Source organism: Dendrobium catenatum, unplaced genomic scaffold (assembly GCF_001605985.2).
Source record: "Dendrobium catenatum unplaced genomic scaffold, ASM160598v2 fragScaff_scaffold_156, whole genome shotgun sequence".
Classification (NCBI taxonomy): Eukaryota; Viridiplantae; Streptophyta; class Magnoliopsida; order Asparagales; family Orchidaceae; genus Dendrobium; species Dendrobium catenatum.
In genome coordinates, this window is record NW_021318618.1 from 7,889,040 (window position 1) to 7,909,343 (window position 20,304).

The 20,304-nt window shown below is 37.5% G+C and overlaps 1 protein-coding gene across 1 annotated transcript; it reads right to left on the minus strand.

Annotated features, from left to right (window-relative positions):
* Window positions 1-15,339: 15,339 nt before the first annotated feature.
* Window positions 15,340-17,737, minus strand: LOC110099000 (beta-amylase 1, chloroplastic). The gene is made up of 2 exons (XM_020825986.2): window positions 17,059-17,737; window positions 15,340-16,783 (listed from the first exon to the last, which is right to left on the minus strand). Exons 1-2 carry the CDS (start codon window positions 17,661-17,663, stop codon window positions 15,667-15,669), a joined length of 1,722 nt encoding a protein of 573 aa, XP_020681645.1. The 5' UTR covers window positions 17,664-17,737; the 3' UTR covers window positions 15,340-15,666.
* Between the last annotated feature and the right edge of the window lie 2,567 nt (window positions 17,738-20,304).

Below are 20,304 nucleotides of genomic sequence, written 5' to 3' on the forward strand. Positions count from 1 at the left end.
TCAACTCTACGGATTAAAAAACTAACATTTTTATAACAGGAAGAAATTAAAGTAATATAAAAATTATATAATAATGATATTTTTATTAATTTAATATATGTATATATATAATATTTTAAATTATGATACGTTATTATTGAAGTATTTTAATATGATTTTAAATTAAAATTATGAGATATAATATTTTGATTATTTATAATATATTTAGCTTCAAATAATAATAATAATATTCAACTTAAAAGTTTAAGAAATAGAAATGAAAAGGAGCTAAATTTGTTAGAATCTCTAGCCATTTTATTATAGTTATTTTATCAAAAAATAAAATATTAGGAATTGATCTATATTCTAACCAATTTGTTCATATAAAATTGTACTTGTTCTTCGGTTTAACTATGGGTTAATATCAACTCTGAATGGTTCTATGCAAAAGCGATCTTTATGGTTGGACCAGACCAGTCAAAGGATCAATTCACGATTGAACTGATCGGACTAATCAGCCCAATGCTATTTTTAATACTATTTCAATTTATGATTAAAATAGACTAGCATATTTTTATATAAAATTGCTATTAGTAAGTGATAGAACCCTGCTGGATCGGACAAGACCTGGAAGAAACGTGAGCAAGGAAATGAAGAAGAACTACAGGACAGTGTAGTTCCTGTGTTTGTATTTCTTTGATAATAAGCAAAAACTGTCTACAATTTCTTAGTATCAGCTATAAGTATCCTTTCTCTGTTTCCAAATACTATAATTAGTTAAGCAACTAAAAAGGAGGGCGGTAGTGCGGTAAGCAGTAATAGAAAAATAGATAATGGCAAAAAACACCAGTGGACGATATGCAGGTAAGATGTCCTGCGGAGGCGGTAGTAACGTGAGCTGCATCAGTCCTCTCCGGGTTCGGAAGAGCTCGACTCCGACGAGCTGGCTGATATAATGCCGTCGTCTGGTGGTGCATATGCCCCAATGTCGGACACATTAAAAGTCGGGGACGTATTGTAACCAGCAGGCAACGCTACAGTGTAAGCGTTATCGTTGATTTTGGCTATGATCGGAACGGGACCTATCTTACGACGGGAGAGCTTAGAGTAAGTCCCTGCGGGGAATCATTCCCTCCTTAAACGAACTATCACCAGATCCCCGACCTTGAACAGTCGTCGCCGGCGGTGAACATCGGCTGCAATCTTATAACGCTGATTGGAAGTAATTATTTGCTGACGGACATCAGCAAGCATCTCCTTGTAACTATCGGTAAAAGTGGCAGCAGCAGACGACTTGCACTTTGGTAGGATGGAGATGTCGAGAGCAATGTTAGGAGGTTTAGTATAAACAATACTAAAAGGAGTTTTACCTGTGGACCGGTTTGTCATGGAGTTGTAAGCAAATTCAGCCTTACTCAAAACATCCTCCCATTGGCGCGGATGCTCCTGGACTAAACAACGTAGCATGCTCCCCAAGGTGCGGTTTACCACCTCCGTTTGGCCATCTGATTGCGGATGATATGCTGAGCTGAGTCGTAGTTCGGTCCCCAACCTCTTCCAAAGCTCACGCCAAAAGTGGCTTATAAATTTGACATCACGATCTGAGGTGAGGCTCCTCGGGAGTCCGTGCAGCCGAACCACTTCATCAAAAAAAAGTTGAGCAATGCTTAAGGCATTAGAAGTTTGCTTACAGGAGACAAAATGCGCCATTTTGGAAAATCTGTCGACGACCACCATGATGGAGTCATTCCCTCGCTTGGTCCGCGGCAGCCCCAAAACGAAATCTAAGCTGAGGTCCTCCCAAATTGAATCTGGGACAGGTAACGGCATGTAGAGACCAGTATTTTGAGCTCCCCCTTTGTAGTTTTGACATACCGTGCAACTTTCAACGAAACGAAATACATCTCGTCGCAGCCGTGGCCAAAAAAATCTGGTCTGAAGTTGGCGAAGGGTGTTGTCCCGGCCTACGTGTGCGGCAAGTGCTACCGCATGCGTCTCCTTTACCAACTGTTGGCGCCAAGATGAAAACAGGAATGCAAAGCAAATTGCGTTTAAAAAGATAACCATGGCGAATGGAATATTCTTCCACCTGCTGTTGGGCTTGGCATTGTGCCCATATTTCACCAAAATCTGGATCATCCACATATAAGTCTTTTAAGCATTCCAACCATGTGATTTGAGTTTGCAGTTGTACCAACAAAAGACGCTTCCTGCTGAGGGCATCAGCCACTCGGTTGGCAACACCCGGTTTGTGTTTAATGGTGAAAGTGAACCTTTGTATGAACATCAGCCACCTGGCATGCATACGGTTAACTGTCCTTTGACTGTTTATGTATGAGAGTGCCTTATTATCACTGCAGAGTATAAACTCTTGGTGAAGGAGATATTGTTCCCACTGTTTAAATGCCCGAATAATAGCATAAAGTTCGTGTCATAGGCCGTCCATTTTTGACGCGCCGGACATAATTTCTCACTAAAAAAAGCTATAGGTTTATCTGATTGTGAGAGAACAGCCCCAACTCCTGTGGACGAAGCGTCTGTGTCGACGGTGAACAACTTTTCGGAACTAGGCAAGGCTAGAACAGGCGCTGAGCAAAGAGCCCTTTTGATCTCATCAAAACTGTTTTGCTGCTCTTCGGTCCACGCAAAAACCTTGGATTTGAGACAATCCGTGACGGGCGCCATGATAATGCTAAAGTTTTTGATGAACTTACGATAGAAGTTCGCCAGGCCGTGGAAACTACGCACCTCCGTAAATGATTGGGGAATAGGCCAATCCGTGATGGCTGCTATCTTCCGAGGATCCATTCTAATTCCTTCTTCAGAGACTATGAAGCCAAGGAACGATACAGTGGAGACTCCCAGTTCACACTTTGAGAGATTAAGAAATAATTTTTGCTTCCTTAGAACATCAAAAAGAGTTGTCAGGTGAGTCAAATGAAGTTGCCAGGAGGTGCTAAAGACTAATATGTCATCAAAATAAACTATACAAAACTTCCCGAGAAACGGTTTCAGCACTTCGTTCATCATCCTCATGAAGGTAGAGGGAGCGTTGCAAAGCCCGAACGGCATAACCTTCCATTCATATAGACCCTGGGGAGTTTTAAACGCCGTCTTCCACTCGTCCCCGGGACGTATGCGGATCTGATGGTAGCCGCTGCGTAAGTCTAACTTTGAGAAAATGGACGATCCGGACAGGTGGTCCAGCAATTCTTCGATGCGAGGCACCGGAAATCTGTACTTTACGGTGATTTTATTAATGGCCCTACTGTCCACGCACATCCTCCAACTTCCGTCCTTCTTCGGAACTAACAGCGCTGGCACCGCGCAGGGACTCATGCTTACTTGTATGAATTGTTTTTCGAGTAACTTGTCAATCAATTCCTGAAGAATTTGTTGCTCCTTCGGGTTAAGCCTATAATGCGGCATGTTGGGGAGGCTCGCACCCGGAATAAGGTCTATATGATGCTGAATATCGCGGAGAGGAGGAAGTTCTGCCGGTAAATCTTCAGGCAATAGCTCTTTAAATTGTTGCAGAATGTGTTGGAGGTCACTGTGCATAGTCTCTGGACTTGAGCAGAGGTTTGGTTCTGTCAACAATAGAGCAAACAAGGGGGCGGGTTCACGCCAACAATGAAGCAATGTGGACCCCGAGACTAAGTGCATTGCGGGCTGTTTTGTTGCACCTGTTTGTAAGGATTTGTTGTCCTGAGAATTAGGCAGTAGCCTAAGACGACGACCCTTCCATTCGAAAGAGTAGACGTTAGCCCGGCAATCATAGACAGCTCCGGTATCGAACTGCCACGGTCTTCCCAATATAAGGTGACAGACGTCCATCTCCAAGACGTCACACACCACCTCGCAAATATATTGCTTCCCAATGGAAAAAAGTGACTCTGCAAATCTCTATGCCTTTCTTGACCCATGTAATTTTGTACGGACTAGGATTTTTGAAAGTCTTCAACTGCAAACTTTGAATCACCGAGCGTGAGATCACATTTTCGGTACATCCGCTGTCTATCAACAGGTCGCACACTTTGCCGCTTATGGTACACCTTGTCCGAAAGAGTGCATGGCGTTGGGAAGGAACACTTTGCCTGGGAGCCAATAATAATTTCTCTAGAATGCACACCAATGGCTCCCCGTCGTCAACCACTAGATCATCTATTTCAGCTTCTCCGTCAATGTCCGCATCTACTGGTTCACTTTCTTCTTCTCCGCCCGCATAGTGAGCTTGTTGTCTTTGGGGACATTCATTTGATTTGTGACCGGGCTGGAAACAACGAAAGCATTTTAGCGTAGACGGTCTAGCATATTGATTTTCCTTACCTTGTTGTTTCGGTTTGGCCGGTGGCTTATGATCCAAGCTGGAACTTGCTGGGGTGGAGGCGGAATTAGCCACAGGTTGAGGAGTTTTTCCAGATTGCGGAGAGGTTTTGCTGGACCCAGGTATCGGTTCAATCCAATGCCTCCGAGTGAATGGTGTCTTCACTTGCCTAGATTGTTGCATCTCCGCCTTCAAGGCAAAATTGATGGCTTGAGATAAAGACCATACTGAATTTAATTCCAGCTTGTCTTGGATACTCTCCTTCAGTCCGCCGATATAACGAGCCACTAACTGATTGGCTGATTCATTTAAGTTGTTTCTGGCACTTAGTCGGTTAAATTCCTCGGTAAACTCGCTCACCGAACGGGAGCCTTGCACACAATGCTGATACCGCATGTAGAGGATTTGCTCGAAATCCGTAGGCAAGAAATGAGCTCTCAACAATTGCTTCATTCGATTCCAGTTCCGAACCCGACCTTTGCCTTCTCTTTGCCTTGTTTGTAAAATCTGCGACCACCAAGCACTGGCACCCCCATGCAAACGACAAGCCACATATTTCACTTGCTTGTCGGGCACAATCTCCATATAATCGAAAAAATTTTCCACAGCCTTTTCCCAATCAAGGTAATCTTCGATGTGCAAATGTCCATAAAAAAAAGGGATGTCAAGCTTCACCTTAAATTCTCCTTGGCGATGCTGATAATGATTCGGTCGGCGGTGCCTCGGATGTTCCATATGGTATGGTCGGCCTCCATCCTCGTCTCCCGATTCATGTACTTCTGCTCCGGGATACATTGGCGACTCCTCCCCTGAGTCCGAAGACTCCTGCACCACCACTGCATCTCGGTGGTTTTGTCGGCCAATTACTACTCCTCTTCGCTGCACTGTGCGATTGATTGGGGGTTCATTCCGCAGCGGTTGTTGCTGTGGGCCTCCGAAGGAGCACCGCTCGCGGGGGTTCGAATGCAGAGAGTACGGCCGCACTATCCCGTAGGACAAAACGATCGTAGGCCTCTACGCTCGACACGAACGGGTCGATGGGAGGGCAGATTGGATCGCGCATATGACTAACCATTGGGGATAGATGCTGTCGCCAGCACACCCCGATGGGTAGCAATATACACGACCTAGTCACGGGTTTCCCCCACTCGATACGAGAGATCGAGTGGGGTAAAGTAGAATGGGTTAATAGCAGCTCTAAATGATTCTATACAAAAGCGATCTTTATGGTTGGACCAGACCAGTCAAAGGATCAATTCACGATTGAACTGATCGGACTAATCAGCCCAATGCTATTTTTAATACTATTTCAATTTATGATTAAAATAAAATAGCATATTTTTATATAAAATTGCTATTAGTAAGTGATAGAACCCTGCTGGATCGGACAAGACCTGGAAGAAACGTGAGCAAGGAAATGAAGAAGAACTACAGGACAGTGTAGTTCCTGTGTTTGTATTTCTTTGATAATAAGCAAAAACTGTCTACAATTTCTTAGTATCAGCTATAAGTATCCTTTCTCTGTTTCCAAATACTATAATTAGTTAAGCAACTAAAAAGGAGGGCGGTAGTGCGGTAAGCAGTAATAGAAAAATAGATAATGGCAAAAAACACCAGTGGACGATATGCAGGTAAGATGTCCTGCGGAGGCGGTAGTAACGTGAGCTGCATCAGTAAGATAGTCTATTTGTTATTTAAAAATAAACTATTTTATTAGTTAAATTTTATTGTTTAGCTTCTTTCCCCAAAAATATTTCATTATTAAGATATATGAAAACAAAATTAAGAATTATAGGAATAATTTAACAATTTGTTCACATAATCATGATTATAAATCTAATATTTTAAGAAAATCTAATAGTTAGAATAATATCAATATTTTTTCTATTAAATAACAAAAGATATATACTTACATGAAAATTCCATCAATACAATATTTTCTTTATCCAACCTAAGTGAATATTAGCTTTTTTGAGAGAGATTTCATGAAATCAAGAATTCTTGAAAAAAAAAAATCAGTTTATTTGACTTTTTATAAAAATTTGTCTTATGAGACTATTAGGCTTCGTTTGGTACAGTTTTCTTACCACTTTTTAAAATACTTTTCTAGTATAAATACTTTTGAAAGCAGTAAAGAAGTTGTGAGCCAAAAGCTGTCCAAACGAGGTTTTAGGCTTCGTTATAAACAACTTTTTTACTACTTTCCAAAGTAGCTATTTAGTACAAAATATTCTTGAACTATAAATTTTTGTACTAAAAAATCTATTTTAGAAAGCAGTAAAAAAACTCTCACAAATAAATCTTTAATCAGATATATCTCATATTGTCAAAACATACTCTTTTAAATCTGAAATGTAACAAAAATCTAAAATCTTTTTTTTTTTTCTTTGTAAAAGTTTATCATTAACATGCTAACATAAGGATCTCAAGATAGAACTAAAAGGTAAGTGCATTATTAGGCTAATGACATGACAAATAATGATTAAGAAATTATTAACCTCACCAAATCCATTCAAATATAAGATATAAAAAAGAAAAGTGATTAATGTCATTCAATTTTATAGCATGAATATGAATAAGACACCAAACATAAGGTTAAAAAGTAAAATGTTTAAATGGGATGAGTCATATTTGTAAGATTTTGATTTAAATATTTTGGCCAATTTGTTGCAAGTGAAGGAGAATGGAAATATGACACACCTTATACATTATGCATGCCATCATATATATATTTTAATCATTGCATGTATTACAAGAAATAGGTTTATTTCTTAATGCAAATATACAAATAAAATAATTTAATAATCGAATTTATGACCATATGATTCTAATTTTAGCAATCTTATTGTTGGACTGAACATTTTGATGAGGCAAACCCATCAACACCAAAAGTGGCATGATTCGAGTTTAAACGAATATAAATCAAGCACTCAACAATATAATTGGCAACTTCACAACACTATTTGAATGACTAAATGGTCTATAAATCTTTAATGCTTACAATCAAAATGACTTCTTAACTAAAGGTATCTGCAAGCTAATGTTTATTTAATTTATTACCATTAAAATAATTTATTACTTAAAAGAATGATCAATAATCAAAGAAATAAACATGGATATTTGGTTAAATATTCGAAGAATTAAAAAAATTAATCAAAATGCCTCTGCAAAAAAAAAATTATAAATATATCATCATTCCACATATGAAATGGATCTAAAATTAAAGAGAGTGTAGATATTTGAAGAATCCTATAGCTTTGCCTATCAATTGATATTAAGTATTAATGCAAAAGAGATTAGGTAAACTCACAATCTATCATATAAGAGTTAGTAAGGCTTCATTTGGGATGGCTTTCTTCTTACTTTATGAAACAGCTTTTTAGTACAAAAATTTCTTGAATTTGAAAATTTTGTGCAAAAAGCTGTCTCAAACGAAGCCAAAATCTAAATAGAAAACTAACTCAACCTAGCTTATTTAAGGGATTTTCTCAGTTGTTGGTAGGACTTTGGTGCTAGTTATTAGCCTATATATACTCACATTAAAGCCATTAGAGTGTTTATAATTCTATTGCTAAACATTTAAAAATGTTCAACCTAAAATTATTCCTAAGCTCAAATTTCTCAAAGTCATTATTATTTTTCATCTTTAAAGCTTTAAAACTTGGAGTTCTTTCTTTAATGAACATAACATTATAAGAAAGATTTATTTTCATTCTTTTAAATCTATAAATTTTCATTTTATCTTTAATTTTGTTGAGTCTTACAAAGCCTGAAAGAGGGGAATGTAATTATGTAGATTTATTCACTAACTTATAAAGAAAGTGGAATCCTAAGCCAATATGTTCGTAGGCTTTTATGTAGATCATTTGGGTGTAAAATTATAAATATCTTTGATACTTTAAAATCCAAATGTTGTGGATGAATGAATATGAAATCCTAAAAACAATATGTAGTGTCAGAGTGAAAAACAAACAAAAAAAGATATGTCAAAATATATATATTTTTAGATTAATTGACGGCTCAATTTCTACTGGAGCTTCAATAGTTTCAATCACTCAATGCTAAGAGGTAACAAGTTAGTTTACTAGTGAACAAACTTGTTAAGTAAGATATATTAAGTATAATACAAGATGTGCAATTGAGCTAATCTTATTGTATGATTTCTTTAAGTGGTTTGAGTGTACAACTCCTACTAATTTGTATTAGCTAGCTATCAATATAGAATACAAAAATTATATCCATGCCCCTCAAGTTACCTTAAATTCTTTAGATAAAAGGTCTCATTTATAATTACTAAAAAAATCTCTTAAATGTATTTAAGCATCCTTAGCTAGTCATCTTGAATTCATTTCTTTTCTATTCACTCATCCTCAAGACTAAGATAAAAAGTCTTTTTCATGCAAAATTAGATTCAAATATCTCAAGAGAATTTTTTTAGCTTATGAAATAGGAAAATTATGCTAATAATATTTAAAATTTGACTATTTATACAATAAATATTCATTATAAAAAAAGAATTACATAGCATGCCATAACTAATTTATTGAAAAAAAAAAAAGAAAGTGCACGCTTAAATTTATTTTATTTTCCAAATTTTGGATGATCATACTTTTAATGAAGTTAATTAGAGGTTAATTTCATAAATAATTAAATATTGAGTACAACATTGAAAATTGTAGTAAGAAATAATTTACTGCCCTATTCTCAAGTATTTAATTATTGTTCTGGAATATGGCCTGAGGACTGTCCTTGTTGGGCCAAGCCAAATTGGGCCGAATACATGTGTCCTTTCAGTTAATGTTAGCCCGTTTGTGCAGCTCACTTAATATTTTGGATGCTATTGGAGTTACGGCTGCAAATGAATCAAGTCGAATTGGATTGAGTAGGAGCTTAGTCTGAATTTGAACCCATTTGCTGAAATTCTATTTGAATTCGAGCTCAAGCTTGATTCAAGTATTTCGTGTTCAAATTTGATTCGTTTAAAGTTACGAATATCTGGACTTATATCGAGCTCAACTTTCTACATAACTTGGCAAGTCAAAACCATAATAATAAGAAAAAATCATCGATCATTTTATTAGGTGACTAAGAAAGCCTTATTGAGCCCATTGCACTTTAATTGAATGAATTATTAAGTCAATAAATCTATACTACTGTATAAAAGCCACTTGTGATTCTTCCCTTAGTTAAATTTAAGCATACAAATGACTTAAACCCAACATTACAATCACACCATTTCGTATTCCGCTATTCCTTCATATCATATGCATAAACGAACCTACCTTCACGTAGTTTATCGTCAATTTCAACTTTTTGACTTTCTACAATACGAATCGGCCTTCGATGAACCTCAACGACAATCGCTGACACCGTTGTGATTGGGCCACGAGTTATCTTACAAGCATCAATAAGTAACTTGCATTCATGAATAAAAACAATCAAACAAAAAAAAAAAAACTCTCATAAATTATATATTAAAAATGTTAGGGTTTCTTGCATGAGGAAGAGGAAACTCTTCTTGAGCATTCTTGGAAGAGAGAGGGAGAGAGCTACATGACCCTATATGTTATAGGCAAAATTTTTGAAACGAGCTTGTCAGCAGTTTTAATTTGGAGAATAAGCAGGTTTGCTAAAGAATTTCAGAAGGAGCAGATAGGCCGGCATGAATGGCGCATTCAAAGAATGCGCCTAATGAATTGCGCATTCTTGGAATGCGCCTAATAGATTGGCGCATTCGTCAGATTGCCTTGACTGCGCGAATGTATTCGGCGTATTCTTCCTTTTACTGCTTCTATGCATTCAGGGCTTTTGCATGCGAAATTTTGCCTCAAATTTGATGCATTTTCTTTTTTAAAAATTTTTCTAGGAATCAGTATTATTCTATGTTTTGACGTTTTTTGTACGATAAACAAAATATGTCTGCAGAAGGATGAGGATAATAGAGTAGGTTGAATAGATTTTGAAAATAAAATTTTATTTGGTTTTGTAAATATATATTTTACTTGAAATGATTTTATAGAGCAAGTATTTGTATAAAACAAATATAAATAACTTTTTCATAGTAATTTTTAGACACAATTTTTTAATGTTGCCTAAAATTAAAGATTTTCATTTATAATAACGCACATTTAACTAGTTGATACGTCCCGCGTTGTATGTTAGTTTTTGTAAAAATTCGAGTATTGAAATAAATGTATTTTATTATGAAATAGATTTTTTTTTGTATAAGATTTTGTTAATGAGAGATATTTAAAATATGAAATTCGTTCAAAGTGATCGGTTAATAACAAATTTTAACATTATGAATGATTTACGGATTAAATTGTAGCGTTGATTATATCTCTTTTGCAGATTGGACCTTTATAAAAATGTAATTTGTATTATTAAATAAAATAAGATGTAATTTTATTGAAAAAATAATCTCCATTATGGCTTGAGATAGAAGAAATTATTTTGAAATATTAAAAATTAAAAAATTTCAAATTTACAAATAGTTTAGATATTATATACATTAATTAGTTTTGCTATTAAGAGATTTAGAAGAAGTACCTTATTAACTGGAAGAATAATTAATAAAATACGTTCACCTGATATTTCATAATTTATACTGGTTCATATGTTGGTCTTCATTTTTTTCATATGTTGGTCTTCATTATTTAGCCTATAGTGCAACTTCTTGCTTTGACAAACAAATAACAAAAGTGTCTTAACTTTGATTCAGAAGATTGATCTCTTGCAGATATCAAATAAAATCTCTCCTAAATATATCATGATTTCTTCTAGATACCTCTCTAATCAGATTTTTTCTTATTACTTTTTCCTGTTCTTTAAAATTTGTTTTTCGAAATTCTAATGAAATATTCAAATTCATATCTGCTATATAAATTTTTTTAAATAAAAAGTGCTCTACATGTATACTTTCTATAATTTCCTTTTTTTATTCTATATTTGAGTTCACATTTATTTCAATAATAAATCATATAAAATTTTTTAAAAATAATATTGCTTCAGTGGTTTTATATTTCACAAGAACAACAAAATGTAAATTTTATTTTTCTAAGAATTATATAAATTAATATTTTTTATGAACATTTAATATTAAAATTAAAATTTTAAAAAATCAAAACTTTTAACTAAGGTTTCTGTGGGGCGGGTGGCGACCTCTTTGGATTGGTGGGAACAACAATGGTTCTAGCCAATGGTGATAGTTGAATTTTAGAAGCATTCAAAATACTGAAAAGTTATTTTGAGTGTTTTTCAATCAACTTTATTTATTTGAAAAAATAGGAAACGTTAAAATACTCACTAAACAATAATGTTTAAAAAATAAAAAAGGGAAAACAATCTAAAGTTTAGGGTTTACATTATACTTGTGTTGTTTTTAAAATTATAAACGTTAATTATTTGAAAAAAATTTATCTAATACATGTCCTAAGTTCATGGCCTTAGCATTTGTCATTTATGTGCGTTCTTATATCGACTTTCCAATCACTCGGTGTACTATTGAAAACTTCAATTAATTGGCACCAAATTCGTTTGATGTTGATATTACATCTCCTGCCACTATCGCACAAATAAGCTTTGGTCTAATCTTTCTATCATGAGATATCGAAGAACTGTTTGAGAAGTTTCTTCGAGAACTCTTTTCTTCTCAACTCTCCTCTTCCTATCTTGTCCTGCGTCTTCCAAACTTAAAACTTTCCTTTAATTTCATCCCCTGGATGTATATATTTCTCTCGCTCTCTCTGCCTTGAATAGTAATGTCCAAAAGGAATAGTTTTTATAGATGGGGATTTGCATAGAAAATCAAAGTTACAACTAACAGCTATGCAAATCAGTTCATGCTTTCCTAAATCTCTTAAAAATATTCACCTGATTCTTTACACTTATACATATCTCATAAAAATTTCCAATAAAATCTGAATGAAAAAGGAGATCTCTTGATATATCCACCAATCAAATTCTCTTTTTTATTTTGGAAAAATTTAGGAATACTCTTCCGGAACATAAAGTTTTTAGCTAAGGAACAATATTTATTGTTTTTTTCCTCTCCTAAAATAATAAGGAAAAACATTTATTTAGAAGATCCTAAGCAGTCAAGCTTAGTTTTTTTTTTTAAATTTGTGTAAAAATTTAAAAAGGGTGGAAGTAACATTTTAGTTCTTCATTTCAAGTAATTTTCATTAACGGATAAGTATACTGTATAAAATTAATTATACTTCAAATAATTTTCTCTTCAAAAAGGAATAAAGATCATGTTTACTTGCTGAAAATTAATTTCTCTCCTATACATGCTTTCATTATATTTTGCAAATTTAAATCTAATTTATCTCTTAGTTTTAAAATAACTAATTTTACAAAATAAAATTTATCTTATACTCAATAAATAATTTTTTAAAAAAAGAAATTGGAAGCCCCAAAATTTATCTTAATAGACTCGGGCAAGACAGTGACATGGATGTGCAATTTATCATATAAGCTATCCGGTAAAACATATGAAATTATAAATGAAACTCTAATTAAAGGATAATGTAAAATTAATACTTAATAGTACCAACTCCAATACAAGTTCTCCAAACAAACATTAACACCTTCAACTAATAAGAATAAACATCGTAACTAAAAAAATAACAAACACAATACAAATTTAAGCAAATATCACTCCTTCAATACACATTCATTGGCCAAAATTAATCATACAAATCTTTTGACAGATTACATATAAAATCTTTATAAACTAAAAACTCAGAAAATTATTCAAAAAAAAAAAAAAAAAACCTAAATAAAACTTCACTTACCTCTCTTTCTCTCTGAATTCAAGGAATGAAACCTTCTGCACTACCAATCTTCAGCATACTCCTCCTTTTAAAGGCGCTTCCCGTATAACTCCCAACGCTTCCAACCACTAATTAAGTGGCTACACTGAATGCCAACCAACTAGCGTTATCTGCCCCGAAAAAATGGACCTGGTCGGCGATAACACCAAAAAGGTTAATGTTTCGTGAGTTGGCATTTGGGGGAACCACAGAATACGCCTACCTTTAAAGCGCATTCTTAAGAATGCGCTTTAAAGTGCGGCGCATTCTATCAATACGCTTGACCAAATGGCGTAAATGCTGCTTTTAAAATTATTCCCCTATTACGCTTTTTCCCCTAATTTCGGCAACAACCGTGCTTCTTCCTAAAATTTTGCCTATGCTATATATAGAGATTGCATATGTGTGGAGTTTAAGCATACAACATATAACTAGACCACTACACAAGAAAAAACGTATAATCGAGTCATAACTCTCAAATGAGTATATTATTGAGCTTTAATCAAGCTTCTTAACAAATTTATTTTTTATACTTAGATGATTTTATTCATGATCATAATTAAATAGAATACTAAGCTAATCAAACTTGCTCATTAATCAATTTATTATTATATAAAACCATTCAAATTTATTTGATTAGTGAATTAAATGATCATAATCAAATTCTAATAGAATCAAGCCATGAAAAACTTGCCAAACATATTTGTTCATCTGAAACCCTAAATAGTGTAATGATACACTCCACAAAAAAATTCAAAAAAAAAAAAAAAAAATCCAATTTATATTCACATTTACCTCAGGTAAATAACTTATATGTGAATTTACAATGAAAGAGATTTATATAGCAAATTCATTGCATTTTATTGAATTCTAAAAAAGAAATAAATATGCCAAAATGGCCTTCACTAATCATATTATTCCTCAAATGAATTTTTTTTTATATGAAATAATCATGTGGATCAATGTAAGCTAAATAAGACATAGATCATCTTCTACTTTTATGTAAAACAATTGCTATCACCATTACCACAACCTAAAAAGGAAAGTATGACAATCACATAGAGAAAGATAAGACTTCCTATTTCTCATTCTCTCAAAGCATCCAACTTGAATTCATATCTTTGATTTTTTTTTTAATAGTTTTCTAACATTTAATCACATAATGCAAGTAAGGTGGCTACAAAACAACTTCCATGCTTTAATCAACCCATAAAAAATAATATCTAAGCTCATCTATGTAAGGCTTCATTTAAGATAACTTTCTTATTGCTTTTTAAAACAAATTTTTAGTGCAAAAATTTATAGCTAAAAATTTTTAACATTAAAAAACTATTCTACTATCCCAAAGGAAGTTTAAGCCATTGTTTGGAGAAATTATTATGTGCGTACACCGGATGGTCCGCATATAAATCAGAACACGTCATGTCACCCAATGCAGAGCACTGGTACCGAGCAAAAACGTGATTTTGCATATTCTGGTTGGCCTCCGTACGACATCGGGTGTTCGTACAGAATAATTTATATCCTTAGTTTGGGACAATTTTTTTACTGCTTTTTACAGTAGCTTTTCAATTAAAAAAAAATATTGAAAACAACGAAAAAGCAGTCATCAAAAGCTAAACCAAACAAAACTAGACTCATCATAATATAGCTTACTACCACAAAATAAAAAATGACGCATCTTCTACCAAGCTATGGCTTCATGTTCGACAACATGATATTAAAAAGTGCATAATCTTAAAGCTAAAATAAAAAGGAACTTTCTTATAACTTTGAGCAAATGCTTTAGGAAGGAGAACAACATAGTTAGGTCATCTCCAACCGAAAATCTCATTTTTCACTCCAAAATACAGTGAAAGCAAAAAATGTCGTGATTCATCTTCAATCGAACGCCATTTTGCCTCGTAACCGTCATTCTCTTCTTTCGCGCATTTCTTCCAAAAGTTCGATAGAGATAAAAAAATGTGCAGATGAACAGTACAACGCCAATATTAGCGTCGCACTGTTCATCCGCGATCAAATGACGTCAAAAATGACGGTCAGTTGGAGCAAAGCAAGAACGGCAAACGAGTGTTTGCCATTCCATTGAAGTAGCCCTTAGAATGCATGTTCTTCAAGGTGGATAATTGCCTACCTTGAGCTCATTCAATATCGGAGATTCGAGTTGAACACAAAATAATCTTAACAATCAATAAAATAAATTAAAAGAGCTACTAATTTTAGTAGGAATAGAACTACATTACTTCATCCATATCTATAAAAAAAATTCTTCACAACAACAGCTCCACACATAATACTCCTAAGCAACCAGCTAAGATCCCCCAAAATAAGAGTACATATTATCTTCAAATAAATTCCTTTTTGGCCAAATACGCTTAGGTAATTGAACCTACTAACATCTAAGCATGTTCAATAAACAGCACAGGAGCCGGAAGATAGAAGAGAACGCACCAATCCTTCCCTTCTATATTTCCTTCAATTATTTCAGCGATCAAAATAACCTATGCATATCTAGTTTTTATGAAAAAGATCGCCGGGGACGGCTCAGCCACTCATTAAGGCGACGGCGGCCTCCTGGACAAGCGGGACGGTGGCGTGCACGAAGCTCTCCGCCTCCCTCTCCACTATCTCTCTGCACCGTCCCTCTTCCCGCATACTCTTCACGAACCCCACGAACTTTCTCCAATTATCCTCACGGAACAGATCCGGCCCCATCCTCAGGTACGTGAACGCCTCCATCTTCTCCCTCTCCTCACCCTCCGCCACCGTTGCCGTCTTCACGATCTGGTCGTGCGCCGCCTCGTCGTATCTCGGCAGAGCATTCTCCCCTGCCAGTCCCACTCCGGCTCCCATCGCCGCAGCAGCCACCTGCCTCACCAGCTCCTCCGGCCGGCACATCGCCTCTTCGGGCTGCTCAAAATTCTTCATTTCCACACAGGTGAAGTTCAGCACCGCGCCGTGTCGCCCAAGCATCTCGGCGATGGGCTTGTACCCATCGTGGAATCGCGTGTTGTAGTACCCGGCGGTGAGCTCTGGAGCGTGGGACCTCGTGCCGTAGTGCCAGTGGATGCCAGCGACCTTTACGGAAATCTTAACGCCGGTGCCGGCGAAAACAGCAGTGGCGGCTGAGAGAACCCGTTCGCCGTGGTCGAGAAGAAGGCCGGAGTACCAGGAGAGAAAAAACTGGCCGTAGTCTCCGTCCCATCCGCCATTTTCACGACGGAAGAAGGGAGCGTCTTCGGGCCAGCTGTTGTAGCCCCCTGCATCGGTGGGGCCGCCATTACCCCACTCGGGATGGCCTGCGGATTCGGCGGCGGCGCGGAGACTGGCAAGCATGTAGCGGTCGTTGCACTGGAAGGCGCCGATGCCGGGAAACTTCCAGGTGCCGTGAAGCTCAGGGTAGGAAGGGTAACGGAGCTCGCCGGCTGGGCCCATGCCTACCTGAATCTCGACGATTGTGGAGCCCAGAAGAGAGGCGAAGCGGTCGCGGAATGCGCGCATGAAGTCGGCGTAGCACTGCACCGGAGTTCGGCCCTTGAGCACCGGGATAGTGTCGCAGCCCAGCGAGATGTATTCGTAGTTTCGCCGGCCCCATTGGTCTGTGTACGACAAGCCCGGGTCTTTCTCCATCTCCTCCACCGCCCACGGCGGCAACGGTATTCTGCATCATCACAATCAATATAACAAAAATTTAGCTTTTTTTTGTTCTAAAATTTTGCTTTCAAAAAATTTCGAGGAAATAGAAATGTTAGATAAAAAAAAAAAAGCGTCGGGTTTGAATCCGAAGTGCTTTGGTGCATTTATTTCCATTTCCAAATTAGCAAATGCTTAAATTATCATCCACTTGGACGAAAAGTCGGCAATCCTATAAAGAACTTAATCAGATGAACTAAATTATTGCGAAAATGAAAGGAGGGGAAAATATAAGGTTCTCACGTGCAAGAATCACCGACGTTACCGCCGCACTTGTGGAAAGACATGACAGCTTGAACCTTCAACCCAATCCGGCGAGCCATCTCCATCAGATCATCGTAACCGCTCCAATCGTACACCTCCGGCCGCTCCCTCTCCACGATCCCCCACCACACGTCCACCATCACCCCCTCCACTCCGGCGGTTTTCAGCGCCTTCAAACTCGCCACCATCGCCTTCCTCCTATTCATCCCGCCCCCTGGTTTCACCGTATCCAGTGGAAGCATCACAAAAACCGGAACCCCTTTCCCCTTATCCCCCGTTCCTAATCCCCCGTGCTCGAGCTCCACGCCCTCTTCCACCGCCGCATCAGTCATCAGAGCCTGGCACGCCATCGTCAAATCCGGTCGCAAGGCTCCCAAAACCGGCGATCGGCACGGGCTCACTGGTGGCGTAAGGGAATCCAGATCCTGCCCTCCAGGCTGCCGGATCCGGCACCGCAGGTTTCCCCCTGCCGCCACCGGCTTCCAAAGCGCCGAAACTGCCGCCGGCTGATCTCCGCCGCCAGACTGCTCCGGGAACGGGGAACCGCACAGGGAACCGATCTGGCCAGTAATGTTCAGCGCCATCTTTCTCTTCCTCTTCAACTTCGCTTCTTGATTTCTGCTTACACTGTGAATCTTATTTCCGATTTGATAAGTTCGGATTAGGGCAGGGGCTGCTTTAATAGAGACCGGCTGATAAGGCAGCCGTCTATTTCCCACGTGGCGAAAGGGCAACGGCTGAAGGGAATGGACGGCCGTGATTACGTTTTTCGTTTGACGAAACGAGTGGTCTTGCACCCGCGCGTGTGACCTGCTCACGTGTCCCAACCGCCCGGAGCTCGCCGACTTCCTGTGATCGTAAACTAATTATCTTATGACGCGTGTCAATCGTAGGCGACAGGTGTCTATGTCGACTCTTTGTATGGCGCGATTTGGATACGCGGAGAGACACGCGTCGTGCGGAGGAGAGGGAAGCAGGATTTTCTTGGATTTTAGTGAGCGTGCGTGAAGAGCAGAGCTCTAGTGAGTCGCTTAGCAATTTCGCGGGGACGCGTAAGGGGCCGATTAGGCTAAAGATTTCGGCCTTCACGGGCGTCGCTGCCGTTGTTTTATTATCAAACTGATAAAATCACGTGATTTTTTTAATTATATATTTAATTTATATACATCCTCGAAATTAATGACATAATTCATTTATACGGTTAAAATTCCGTAATCTTAATAACCCATAATTTCAAAAAATAAAAAATTTAAAGTATAAATCTTAATTAATTATTCTATTAAAGATCCTTGTTATTTATAAATTCATAATTATACGTAACAAACCATTCGTATTCTACATTTGCCCAACCAAGTATCGCTTCGTATTCCCGTACAACCCTTCGTATTCATCTAGTGTTGTATATACACTTCAAACTCCAATAAAAGCCTCGAGCTGAAATCGTTCATTAAACGAGCTCAAGTTCGAGCTTGCTTGAAAAAGCTAGGCTCGCGAGCTTGTGAGCCGGCTCGAAATTATAAATTTAAATATTTTAAAAAATTGATAATAAACTCATATCGATAATTTTTTTAGGGTTAATAATAAGCTCATACCGATAGCTTAATTTTTTTTGGAGGATTGCGCAAATTAAAACAGTTAATTAATTTTTTGGACGATCGCGCCACATGTGTTGGAAGCCGAACCAGACTGTGTTTGGGGCTCGAAAAGCGGATCAAACCGAGCTCTGTTACGGTGGAACGAGTCGAGCTCGAGCCAGATTTTTGAGCTCGACACAAGTTCGAGCTTTAGCTTGATACTTGACAGTTGAGTTCGACTCGAACACCTCCTGGCTCGAGCTCGACTCGACTCGTTTGCATCCCTAATATAAACCATATGACTTGATTTCATTGGAGTCTAAAGACGAACTACATCCGAACTCTGCACATAATCATTTCTCCTATTGGAGAGGTGTTTAAGGCTTCATTTGATACAGCTTTTTTAATGCTTCTTAAAGTAGCTTTTTAGAAGAAAAATTATTTTTTTTTTAATAAAAAGCTGCTTTAAGAAGCATTAAGAAAGCTATCCCAAACAAATCCTAAATTATTTCTGCAAAGCAACATGAATTGATGGCCAATATTCTTTCTATATATATATATATAAAGAGAGAGAGAGGTTTGTTCTGGTTTTCTTAAGCTTAATTGGCTTATTTGTTCGAGCAATTATTAGGTCCTTTCACTGGATGTAGAGGAAGGTTCGGTTTTAGTTAAAAATAGGTAAAAAGTGCAAATTAGGGTTAAAATCTAGTGTTGTTTTGCCTAAACCCGCAGACGCGACGCGCTCGCTCGCTCCCGCAGCCCCGCTTCGTTCCGCCCGCGCCAGATCCCGGCTCGCTCCCGCGCAGACGCGATGCGCTCGCTAGCTCCGGTTCTACCCGATCCCGATCCCGATCCCGCGCCCGGCCTCAGTTCCGCCCGTTCCCGATCTCGGCCTCCCGCAGACGCGACGCGACACGCTCGACCCGAGCTACTCGACGAGCCAACGAGCCGATCAGCCCAGTGTCCGAGCTCGAGCTCGTTTAGCATTCGAGCTCGAACTCGTGTTCGAGCTCGACTCGCGAGCTCGATAAGCTCGGCTCGTCGAGCCCATTAACGAGTCGAGCCCGAGCTGGCTTGACTCGGTTGCACCCCTAGCTGGTGGTGGTGGTTGGTGAGTGGTCGACGACGAACGGCAAAATTTTCATACTGTGTCAAATGCAGAGCATAATAATTTTCATAAAGTTTCAAAATGCGCATCGAAAAATGAAAAGTGAGCTAAATTTACATGAGTAGAATGGGCTTTCCTATAACACATTCATCCCATAAAAAATGTCATAACCAGGCTAAGTAGTATAAACATTTGTTAGACAATAATGATAAGCATAACGTAGCATACAACCTTAAAGAAGAGATGCTTACATATGCAAAACTATAATCAAACAAATGCATAGATAAACTCATGTATAGGTAAATTCATGTCGTTGACCTATGCCATTGCACATGTACAATCACAAACATAATAACTTGAACATGCATAAGCTTTTCTCTAATCCCTAAAGAGGGGCACATGTAATTTGAAATAAAATAAATTTTCTCTAGAATTAATCAATTAGACAATGTACCATTTACTGTCGCATACTTAAATTTATATTAAACAAATTGTTAATTTGTGTGGAATCTGATTGTATAGATCAATCACATTGTATTGTTG